Source organism: Coffea arabica, chromosome 11c (assembly GCF_036785885.1).
Source record: "Coffea arabica cultivar ET-39 chromosome 11c, Coffea Arabica ET-39 HiFi, whole genome shotgun sequence".
Classification (NCBI taxonomy): domain Eukaryota; kingdom Viridiplantae; phylum Streptophyta; class Magnoliopsida; order Gentianales; family Rubiaceae; genus Coffea; species Coffea arabica.
Genome location: NC_092330.1, coordinates 38,007,415 through 38,019,666, shown reverse-complemented (window position 1 = coordinate 38,019,666; position 12,252 = coordinate 38,007,415). Strand labels below are relative to the sequence as shown.

The following is a 12,252-nucleotide window of genomic DNA, read 5'->3' as shown; positions in this document are numbered from 1 at the left end:
CCACAGTTTTTGATAGATGCAATACAACAACCACCGCAATTAAGAACAATTTAATGTCTTGTCTGTTTAGACAAGCGTTAGGATTTCAACCATACAATTGTTAGTTCAGCTATTGAAGGTGTTCTGTACATTGGCAGAAGTTAAAACATCATGTGTATTCATATGGCCAGAAAATGACTACTGGTATTATACAACAACTGTGGTATTTCTTCCAATACTGGCAACTGCCAAGCAAACACTTCTAATGTCTTGGGTGAAGAAAGTAATTACTGAGTAACTTATCTTTAGGGAAAAAACTGAAAAAAAAAAAAAGGATACATGTGATAGCATTTGGGAATACTGTGTTCAAATTTGAGAAAAGTTTTGGGAGCAACTATTTGTACCTGAAATTAATGTCCTGGACTTTTACTTATTAAGTAACTCACTAAATTCTTAGTTAGACAATGAAAATTCCAAGTCATTTCAGAAGAGACAATGAAAAACATTATCTCTTCTCGTGAAATGACTCAAGCCCTTGACTTAAAAAAAAAAAAAAATGGGGGTCTTTTCATCTATTTTCGTCGTAAGAGGAGATGCCCCTAAAAATTTGATGATAACAGTTCACTGAAAAATATGAGGATGAATAATTGACTCTAGGATGAACACAGTTTTATTATCTTGTAATAATTTCCCTTAACAAATTAAACTCTTTATTCACTTATTTTTATTTTGTGGACTGATTCAAGCTTATGTATGTTTGTTTTAATTCCACCATTTTGATATCTACATTTTTTTCCAATTAAAATTAGACCTATCTTTTGCTAAAACAGGCGGTCCTGTGATTGCAAAAGACAAGATTGATGCTACTGACATGGAAAACAAAACGATCATAATCGAGCTTATAGAGGTGAAGTCACAATCAATTCAAGAGTTTCAAAGCAACACTTGACGCAAATCCCCAAGATGATAGAAACATTGTGAAATGGACTCTAGAGCGCGAGAAAGCAGATGATGATGTCCCAACCCCCGCATTCTCATCTTGATTTTTTGATAAGTTTCTCTAGAGACGTGGATGCATACCTTCCCAGATCACACAAAAAGGACTAAGATCAACAGCACTGATTTTAAGGATTAACTTTTATGTTCTAATAGTGTATTGATTTTTTTATAGTAACAGTTTCGAATGAATACCACATGTGTATAATTTAAATTTCAAATTTGAATTCATGTTATGTGGCAATAATTTAAACTTGTTACTGTAAAAAAAATTATACGCTGATTGTATATTAAAAAGTTATCCGTGATTTTAATTGTGTGTTATTTTAGCAAGGGTCCTTTTTTTTTTTGAGGAAAGAAAACTTTCATTGATGCATGTCACTTTTAGTAGTTTTTACAATGGTGGTGGAAAATTATCCCACCGTACAACTCTCATTTTTTTTTTTAAATTTTAGAGAAATAGAAGATTGCAAGAGTAGTCTGTTGTTGATAAACTTAACCTACGTTGGACGTTCATATATACTGGAAAAAGTTAAATTTTACTATCAAGAAGATTAGATAATAACTGGAATTTTACGTACATTAATAGTGCATACACTATCATAATTTGATGTATAATACATATACAAATTTGAATCTTAAATTCAAATTTAAATTATGTGTAACATATTTAATGATGAAAGTGAATATATTATATATAAAAGATATATCCTTAATCTTACATATATAACAAAAAGGACTTTGATTTCACCCTTGGGAAGTTTTCCGTCCGTTTCCTAAAGGGCCTTTTTTGTACTTTGGCATGCCATGTAAATCATTCATGGAGCTTGGGTACAACACCTAAAGCGGGGTTTGTTACTTTAGGTTACTGATTTATCATTTTCCAACTCATTGCATCTATTCAGTCCTATGGACTTTGGTTTTGGACTATTTCCGATCAAATTTGTGTGGGTGTTTGGTTGCACTTCCTACTCTTTTTTTTTTTTTTCCCATAACATAAAAAGGTTCGAGAAATTCGTACTTACTTAGAATGTCGGCTAACAACTACAGAGAAATAGTAGTACATGGTACCAATCCTGCAGAACAAAATTTGTTTTCTGAATCATGCAAAATTTATTCCCATTCTTTAATCATGGAAACGATATTATTATTGTTTCCATTCAAAACATTTTATAGAACCGAATTGATAAAATGATCTAAGTATGTAAACCAGTTAATTAACCTTTATAAATGCCGACTTAAGTTAAGAAGTTTAAACACTTGTTGTTAACCTTTACAGTTGCTTTTTGGCGCAGGAGGTACCTAAGAAATTTTGCTAAACCTTTTAATTAGCAAAATTGCGAAGAACTGGACAAATAGATATTCCTAGAATTGGGAGCTCATGATTATCAGCAGATTAAGGCCTCATTCAGATGGTGGATGGTTTGGCATTGATGAAGAAGGAGGTCCGATGAGGTAAACAGCTTGATTGATGTTACTCCAGCTTTTTTCTTGACCAAAGCTTTATGATGGATGAGGTGAAGTGGCCAGCGGGTACCTACTGCTTCCTTTGTTGTTAAAACTGTGATTGATGAACTTTTGGAGCAAAGGGTCATGAGGTTGTGTGGCATAATTAGTATGGAGTGAGAAAATTGTACCAAGGTTTGATTTTATCTCATGGTTGGTCTTTAAAAGGAGACTTGTGAGCTGTGACTAAAGATTGATTAATGGAATGGGGCCTATTTGCTGAAAAAAAAAATTGGTGTGATCAAATAATTAAGCCAATAGATCACATTTTCTTTTCTCTTTTTTTTTTTTTTTGTTTTTTGAGTGCTTTCATTCTGCAAATATGTGAAGACAGGTGCAAAGATAGAATTTGGTCTATAAAGAAGTGTACGGTGCAATGAATTTTCTTCAATTACTATATGACACTTTACCTCCTATTATTTTTTATTTTTATTTTTTTTTTGTAACCCAGAACATACCCGACTCGAACCCTTAGGATTCGAGCCGGCACATCAAACCAGAGGAGTGCGCCACCACCCCACGCAGCGATCCCGGGCGAGTCACAGGGGTTTAAGTCCAGGGTAAGATTAGAATCCAGGAGCTCAAGAATCCTTAAAAGCCCGCTTACCGCTGGACCACCCCTATGAGGGCTACCTCCTATTATTATTATATCAAAGATAATTAATCTAATCTTATTTAAAGTTGTTACCGATGACATAAAATTTTCTCTTGACCATCAAAAAGAAGAATATAGCAAGACAAATTTAAGCGCGGTAAGCGCATTCAAATTTAAGCATCTAAAATTGAAAATACGGGGTATGATGGTATAACTACATAAATTTTAAACATAATTGACAGGGATTGAAGGTATTAATTAGCCCAGCTATCACAAATGTATGGGAACTGATCCTATATGAATGTTGGTCCACTGGTTAAGGTCCATATACATTAGCATTTCCATTCTACTAGATCAAGGTCCTATATATAAATGTCGGTGGTTTTGAGACTACCTAGGGCTGGAAACAACTATGGCTGACACAGCAGAAAAGTTGGAGGCTGAGATAAATATCAAGTCTGATCCTGATGAATTCTTCCATAGCTTTGGTGGTAAAGCACACCAGCTTCCAAATCTTTGCTCTGAGAAATTGCATGCTATTGATCTTCATGAAGGTGATTGGAAGACTGAGGGCTCTGTCAAGCATTGGACTTATGTAATTGGTAAGCAACAAAGGCCAACCCTGTACTCGATCTTGAAGTTTCAATTGTTATGATTTTGTAACACACACACACACACATATATGTATGTATGTATGTATGTATGTATATGTATATATAATATTATTGCTCGATTTTAGGGTGTCATCCTTGCGAAGGGACATTTTTTTTAATTTGTATAAATCATTTTCTAGGAAAATCATTAATGCATATGCATCGTTCGGGCGTATTACTTTGTTTGTCTTTAGTGATCGACAAATAATTTTAGTACCGGAGAAGATCCAAAAAGTGCTTTTGACTTTGCTGGATTATTTGTTTAATTTCTACTTTGGTGAAAATTCACACAGATGGGAAAGTTGAAACTGCGAAAGAGAGATTTAAAGTGGACGAGGAGAACAGGATAGTAACTCTGGAAGCAATTGAAGGAGACATTAAGGAACAATACAAGAGCTATAAGGTTGAGTTGCAGGTTATTTCAAAAGGTGTCTCAAACTTTGCCCACTGGAGCATTGAGTATGAGACCGTCAAGGAGAATGATCCTGCTCCAACTAAGTACCTTCACTGGCTAATTCATGCTGCAAAAGATGTGGATGCTTCACTTCTCAAAGCACGAAAATAAATATATCTATAGATACCATATGATTGCCATCTTGGCTCGGGTTACCGGGGAAAAAAAGAAAAGAAAAAGAAACAAAGAATGTTATACAATATAAGTTAATGTAAGAGAATCTCTAAATATACCCCATTGTCTGGGGTTAGTGAAGCCTCTAAAATGTCCTTCAAAAAAAAAAAAAAGCCTCTAAAATGGAGCTATCCTGTCAAGGCTTGGTTGTACTTCATATGAGTGTTAACCGTTGTACGTTTGCTGATAAAAAAAATAAATAAAACGAAGGTTTCGTGTGGCTTTTTATCTGTCTTAGTTTTTTTTTTTTTTTGGGCTCACTGGTTGACCCCTAATGAACCTTCAAATTTCAAGGATCTCTCTAAGTTTTCTCTCTTTAAACACCTCTTTTTTTTGTTTTTTGTTTTTTGTTTCTTAGGATCTCTAAATTGTATAAGCAATCTTTTGATACCAAACACGTCAATTGGTTACGTACACAAAGGAACATGAGCAATTGCTCTATTTAGCTCACAATTTCATCATGTAATTTAATAAAAATTTTGCTTTAATTATCTCCTGCGATTTATTGTGGAAATTTGGGGGCTATGGCAAATTATGATTTTGTCCCTACTTCAGTTATTATAACTAAACCATCAGAAAGACACTACTCCATAGGTGAAGTATCTCCACACCGTTAGTTATAACTGTACTCTATAATGCATATATGGGAGCAATAAATGTACAAACGTACGTAACAAGTGTACACAATTTAAATAACAAGTGTAAAGCAACAACAATTTCTTAACTATATATTTTTTGAGTTGCATATCAAAAGTTAAACTCACTTCTTCTTAATGATACTCAGTTTGTATATCTGCCCATTATGGGTTTTGATCATAGCATAGATTTACCAGAAGGTTACCACCACAAAAAAAAAAAAAAAACATTACCTATGCAAAGTCAAAACTGTCCTCTAAGTTACGCTAGTGTTTTGTGCCATTCCCTCTTAATTTGAATCGTTAAGGATCTGGGCAATCAAAAGTTCCATTTCATTTCATTTCGGGGGTAAAAGGATCATTTCAATTTTATTACATTATATTTTAATTTAGTTGCATCATATCTAAATTTTTGTTGTACCATCTTTCAACTCAATTAAACTAAGGCAAATCCCGCATCATTATGTCACATTGCAATTCTCTTTTGGAGATAGGAGTGCATCATTTGCCGATCTAACTACTAATCAAGTGTGACATGCATATTGGCTAAACCCTGCAGCTAGCATATCATTTGCCTGAAAAGATATTGCAACATGTGGATTTATGTCATTGATCAGCCAAGACAATGGAGAACCGCACATTTCTAAATTGTGGGCGCTATTACGAATTCGTGAAGCACCTACGAATCAGGTGGTAAAGAAATTGAATTGCATAATGCATTGGATTATTGGTCAAGGTTCTTGCTGATCAGTAGCATAATTTGTGAGCATGAGACCTAGAAACAACTATGGCTAACACAGCAGAAAAGTTGGAAGCTGAGATAAAGATAAAGTATGTTCCTGATGAGTTCTTTCGTAGCTTTGGTGGTAAAGCACACCAGCTTCCAAATTTGTGCTCTGAGAAAGTGCACGGCATTAATTGATGTTCTGGAAGAGTGATGGCTCTGTCAAGCTATGGACTTATGCAGTAGGTAAATAACAAATTAAGGCAACTCTTTACTTAATTTTTTGAAGGTTCAATTACTATGATTTTGCAATAGATACTCTTTTAAGTCCATATTATTATTTTCCAATTTTGTCGTATCATCCATGAGAATTAAGGGACATTTTTTCTTTTAATTTGTATTAATTTTTCCAATTTTGTCGTATCATCCATATTATTATATTCAAAGATGTACGTGGATGGTTCACTTCTCAAAGCACGAAAATAAGTTTATATATGAAAATTCTTTTTATATATGAAATATTTATCTCTATATATAGCTATCTTGACTTGGATACCATATACGTTTGAAAAAAACAATGAATGTAATAGAATAGAAGTGAGCTTAGCGAAGCTTTTAAGAATAAGCTCTCGATCGAGTTAATGCTTGGTCGTAATTTTTATGTGTGTTAGTAATTCTACGTATCAAAATGATCAAAAATAAAATGACACAAATCCATATCTACGTATCAAGTAAGCAAACTTTTCTAACCAACAAGCTCCAGGTGTTAGTCAAAGGGCAAAACATAAGATGCAGTGGTAAAAAAAGAGATGTGAACTTAATTTGTCCTTCTAGCCCTTATTGGATAGGTTGGATCTTCTCCTTGAACAGATTAGTGTAAAGATAGGGTAGATGTTGCCAACTGACCCAAAAAAAAAAAAAAAAAATCTTCTAAACATATAGTTGAAATAGAAGTCGTATTGGTGAAGCATTTATTCAAGTCTTGAATGAGAATTGGAAAACAATTACGGTAATTTCTTCCAAAAATAGGTACCAATTTCTCTCCAATTATTATGAGTGTTAAGTCAAACACAAAAAAGTAATTAGTAACATACAGAATCTTGGGCATGCATTTTTATTGCCTCTCTAGCCATAATTTGTGGCAGCAAATGCAGGCCCCGGTACTTACAAATGAAGGGGGAAAAAACATGATAGTTTTCTTGACACCAACTTTGTAATTGAAAGTGCAATTCTATCACAATAAACAACTATGTAAATTTGAAAAGCAACCTATTAATAACAAACACGCTGATTGATTATGTAACAAAAGAACACGAAAAACACTTAATTTAGATCACAATTTCACAAGAAAAAACTTAGTTTAGATCAAAATTTCGCCATGCAGTTTAGTAAAATGTTGCTTTTTCGTCCTGAGATGTATGATAGAGATATGGTGAGATGGACTTTAATATCGACCATAGCAAATTAAGATGATGTCCCTAGACTCTCCCTAATCAGTTATCATATCTTGACTTCCTGCCAATTAATTGTCCCCAAAGAGGTGAACAAAACAAGCAGGAATCTCCACAACTATTGTTCGTCAAAATGTACTCTAAAACTTGCGCATTGGAATAACAAATGTGTACAGGTACGTAAAAAGTAGATGAATATAAATAACTGGTGTAAAGCAATATTGGCTTCTTAGCTACATTATTTGGAGTTGCATACCAAAAGTTAATTTCCTGTCCTTTCAACGATGCTCCATTTGTATATTTTCCCATTTTATATCTGGATTAAACCATAGAGTTACCAAAAGATTACAAAAATATTTGTGGTAAAACATAATGTAGTTTAACGACGGTAATTTTACTTTTTAAGAGAAAAATATATGTAATTTCCAATATGATAAAGTATTTAAATTAAAATTTTCAAGTGCAGACTGAAAATCTATTAAAACATTGTGGACGCAAAGTGGAAATTATTCTCTCTATGGTTGAATTTAATTGGCATGATGCCCTAGATGCACAGCTTAGCAAAATAAAGAAAACTTGCCCGAGGAATTATCAATTGGAATGTACAGCAACTTTGATTTCTGCTTTCAATGGATAAGGGATCAGACAGCAAAGTAAATCCCATATGATCAATAGTATTTCACAGTGCAATTCGCAGTTAGAAATGTGTGGTTGCCTGAAAACACATCGCAACGTGTGTTTTGCAGCAAAGAAAGAGAGAACCGCACATTTCTAACTTGTGGGAGCCAACCAATTCATGAAGCATCTATAAATCAGGTGTGACTGAGTTGCATAATACATAGTATTATCAAGGTTATTAGTAGTTTTTTTTTTAATCAATTCTTGAAACTTTCTCCTATGGCTAATAATTTAGTAGGTAAGTTGGAGGCTGAATTCGAGCTGAAGTCTGATGCTGATGAGTTCTTCCATAGCTTTGGCGCTAAAGCACACCAACTCCCAGATCTTGTGAATGAGAAAGTTAACAGGATTGAAGTGCACGAAGGTGACTGGAAAACTGACGGCTCTATCAAGCTGTGGACTTATGTCATAGGTGAAGCCACCATTCCACTCGTGTCTTGATGTCCATTTACCCCTTTCATTTTTATGAGTTTTTTGTGCCCTTGCTTGTGAAGTAGTTAGCATACCTGACCAATTGTTTAATTTTTACATAAGAAAATTAGAAAGACATCAAGGATAAGGAGTGTATATTGTAACTTAGTTTGGTGTTGTGAAGCATGGAACTTTTCCTAATTCATTTTTTTTTCCCACTGGAATTTTCATTTTGCATTGAATTTTTACCAAAATGTGGCAAATAGAGCCTGATAGCTACTGATGAATCTCCTTGTGATGAAAATATAGATGGCAAAGTTGAGGTCTTCAAAGACAGGCTCAAAATTGACGAGGAGAACAAGACAATTACTTCTGAGGCAATAGATGGAGATTGCATGAAGCACTACAAGAACTATATAATAACGTTACAAGTTATCTCCAGAGGTGTCTCCAGCTTTGCCAAATATACCATTGACTATGAAAAACTGAACGAGAATATGCCTAGTCCGACTAAATATCTGGACTGGCTACTTCATATGGGGAAGGATGTGGACGCTTCACTTATCAAGGCCTAATATATATGCTTGTAATTAATGGAGCATATAGATTTCTGCAGCAGTAAAAGGAATTAGTACAATAAAATTGCACGGAAAAGCAAAACAAAAAATAAAGAATGTAATCGAATTAGATGCATATCTTTGTGCTACATGGATCAATTCATCAGTAAGATCTTTATCCCTGTGTATGCCAATTGATCCTAGGTCTTCAATATTTGTTGCATATGTATGATGACAATTATTAGCAGCTGCCATTTTGAAGTTGTTTCTTTGTACTATAGCATTAGTTCTCACTTGTATTTTGAACTTTCATGATAGTCACTTTATGCCACCTTAAAGTTGTCAAGCATCGACTTTGCAACAATTGAGGTTTCCATTCTGAAATTTTCAACATGGAAATGGCCGAAGAGTTGCTTTCATGGTGTTGTTCAGCAAAACCATCGTGTTGTTGAGTATCCAACAAAGTAAGGAGAAGAAGTAAAAAGTAAAAAAAAATAGACGACTTTCTATTGCGCTTCACCATTCATGAAGTGGATGAATGTACAGTTTCTTGGTTTGAAGGGCCAATTTTTTTTTTTTTTTTATTTCCATTCTTGCAACAATACGAGTGACTACCTTAAAAAAAAAAGTTGTCAACATACTCTGAATTCCTTTTCCAATCATCCAAAAAACATTGTAGAACTTGGGAAAAAAAAATTTGTCTACTACCAAGTGAACCGATGCTACGACATTTTTTACCCCTCTAATAAAATTATCAAGCTAATTACGCAAGTAGTAAATACTATCATCTGAAAGTTTTCTCCAATTGAGATCTTAAGCACAAAATGTGGACTTCATCTACGTAATAATCTTAATGCTACTGCAACATGAAAATTGATCCTATAAACGTTGGTTGAGCCAGTTGAGTTGATACAACATTTACTAGCAAAAAATGCATAGTTGTTTTTCAGTATTACTTCAACCAATTATGGATAGTCCAAATCTGGCTGGAAAATTTAGAAGCTGAGATAAAGGTCAAGCCTGATCCTGATGAATTCTTCCATAGCTTTGGTGGTAAAGCACACCAACCTCCAAATCTTTGCTCCGACAAAGTACATGGTGTTAATCTTCACGAAGGCGATCGAAAAACTGAGGGCTCCGTCAAGCATTGGACTTATGCAATAGGTAACAAAAACTAACTCAATACTAAAATTCTAAGATTGATTAATTGCTATTTTGATTACATAAATTCTCCTTTTTATTTACTCCAGACCAGTGTTGCATATTAAGGTGCGTAAGATGACATATGCATCACAACTTATTCTTTCTGTCACCAATTTTGTAAAATACCATATACTAATGCAGTAATTGAAGTGTAATTTTTCTTTTTGTACCAAAAAAGAAGTATAATTTTCTTTGTTTCATGTGCCTAGGATTTGGAGTAACATTTGCTGAACTAAACAGCAACGACAAATTGAGTAACACAGACAATGATCCTGACAAATTAAGATAAAACAGATTATGATCCTGACAAATTGAGTAGCTAGGAATATTGACTTGTACACTAGCACGTCCGCAAATATGTTACTTCAAGTTTGTTTAGAAACATTGATCAAACAAAATATCAAACGCACAAATTTGTTCCATCAAGTTACGTATACCAAACATGTTGCATCACGTTTCAACAAATAATCAAATGTAGCTAAAACTGTGAGTTTGTATAGAATGTGAATGTAAGGAAATCTCGTTTAGTTAAAATTGTTTTTTTATTTTTTTATGAAAGTGACTTTCAGAGAATCAAATTTAGTTAAAATTAAGAGTTTGTAGCGAATGTCACATTTATAAAATCACATTTAGTTAAAATTAACATCTTGTACTAAATATGATTTACAATCAAATTTAGTTAAATTTGAGATTTTGTATTAATTGTGGCTTTGAAAAATCAAATTTAGTTAAACATAGAAGTTTGTATTGAATGTCAATTTTAAAATATCAAATTCAATTACAATTAGGAGTACACACTAAGATCCTATTTGATAAAATTGAATCTGAATTCTGAAACTGAATATTGAAACAATTAATTTGCTAAATTTTAAGTGCTGAAAAGAAATATATAAATATCTGAATCTTAATACTGAATCTATCTATAATGTTTGATAAACATCTAAAACTGAATGTTTAATAAGCTAAACTATACGATGTTGTCTTACTATCTTTTTTTTTAAAAAAAGCCGTAATTTAATTAACTTGAAATTGTTAGGTATGAAAAAGACAATAATTATTTTTGAATGAAATTGTTAGGTATGACAAAGACAATGATTATTTTTAATTAGCTTAATTTGTTCCCAACATTCCTTTTTTTTTAAACTACTTCCACTATAATTATTAGGACATGCTTTAATAAGTATAATTCTATGAATTGCCTGAATATTTTTGGATATTTCTAATTAACCCTACTAGAATTCTCTGGTTTCATACCTACATTTGAGAAATTTAGCGAAGCTGTAGTTGTAAGTTGGCAAACATCTGTCTGTAATTACTGCAATTTGGAAGTTTAAGAGATTAATTCATCGTGTTACTTAATATTAGAAAAAGGAGATCAATGTAGAAACTGCAGTAAAAGAAAATTTGTGTATATTGATTGTCTATACGAGTTGATGGTCTGTACGAGTTGAAGGGTAAAACTAATTCCCATTTTCATCAAGCTGCAGTAGGAAAAAGATTGTAGTACATAACACATTCATGTAGGCTACTCATTTGATGGTATTCGGGCAGATTTGGGCCGGGGATGGTTTCACTTTCTTTTCGGTCGCATTAAATGGTAGAATGAGCTGATAAGATCAAAGTTGGGAGACCAATTTTGATGAACACTTCATGTAAAGTTCGATGATTATGACATGAAGCATGCGTAGAAAAAAGATTTATTGTTATTGTGTCAAATAAATAGTGACTGGGGTATCGGTGGTTGCGTTTTATAGCAAAGTTGCTTTCCAGAAGTAATTGATACTGCATTAAAAGAGGTCATTTTTTTTATATTTTCAAGTTTGTTCAAATGGGCAAGAAATAAATTTACAAATATTTCTGGTGTCAGAACAGTCAGGTTAGAGAGCAAAGCAAAAAAAAAAAAAAAAGAAGAAGAAGATTAGATGGCAAGGCAAAACACGATGTGCACGTTTTGGACGAGATTTTCTTGCAATTAACTCTAAGATAACTGAGTTGGCGAGCAGGGCCATAAGGTCCCATCTCTTCTGGTTCCCCCCACCCACCCTGATCGAGTTCTTTGTTGTCCAAATTAGATCGTCGTGCTTCTTGCAGGGATGAAGTTCAAATTGGGTAATAGGTCAATGCCGATAAAAGAGCTATTATTGGTGGCACGTAAAAGACTTGATATGGGTTGACAAAATTAGTGGCTAACAAATACTATATGATTGATTTGCTGGCAAATGAATCAAGACTACAA

At 33.4% G+C, this 12,252-nt stretch overlaps 2 protein-coding genes across 2 annotated transcripts; both read left to right on the top strand.

The window, feature by feature from the left end:
• The first annotated feature begins 3,415 nt into the window (after positions 1-3,415).
• On the top strand, positions 3,416-4,448 carry LOC113715773 (MLP-like protein 34). The gene is made up of 2 exons (XM_027240070.2): positions 3,416-3,678; positions 4,023-4,448. The coding sequence occupies exons 1-2, from the start codon at positions 3,489-3,491 to the stop codon at positions 4,292-4,294; spliced, it is 462 nt and encodes a 153-aa protein (XP_027095871.1). The 5' UTR covers positions 3,416-3,488; the 3' UTR covers positions 4,295-4,448.
• A 3,577-nt stretch (positions 4,449-8,025) lies between these two features.
• Positions 8,026-9,074, top strand: LOC113715407 (MLP-like protein 31). Its single transcript, XM_027239591.2, has 2 exons — positions 8,026-8,257; positions 8,566-9,074. The coding sequence occupies exons 1-2, from the start codon at positions 8,065-8,067 to the stop codon at positions 8,829-8,831; spliced, it is 459 nt and encodes a 152-aa protein (XP_027095392.1). The 5' UTR covers positions 8,026-8,064; the 3' UTR covers positions 8,832-9,074.
• Positions 9,075-12,252: the final 3,178 nt, after the last annotated feature.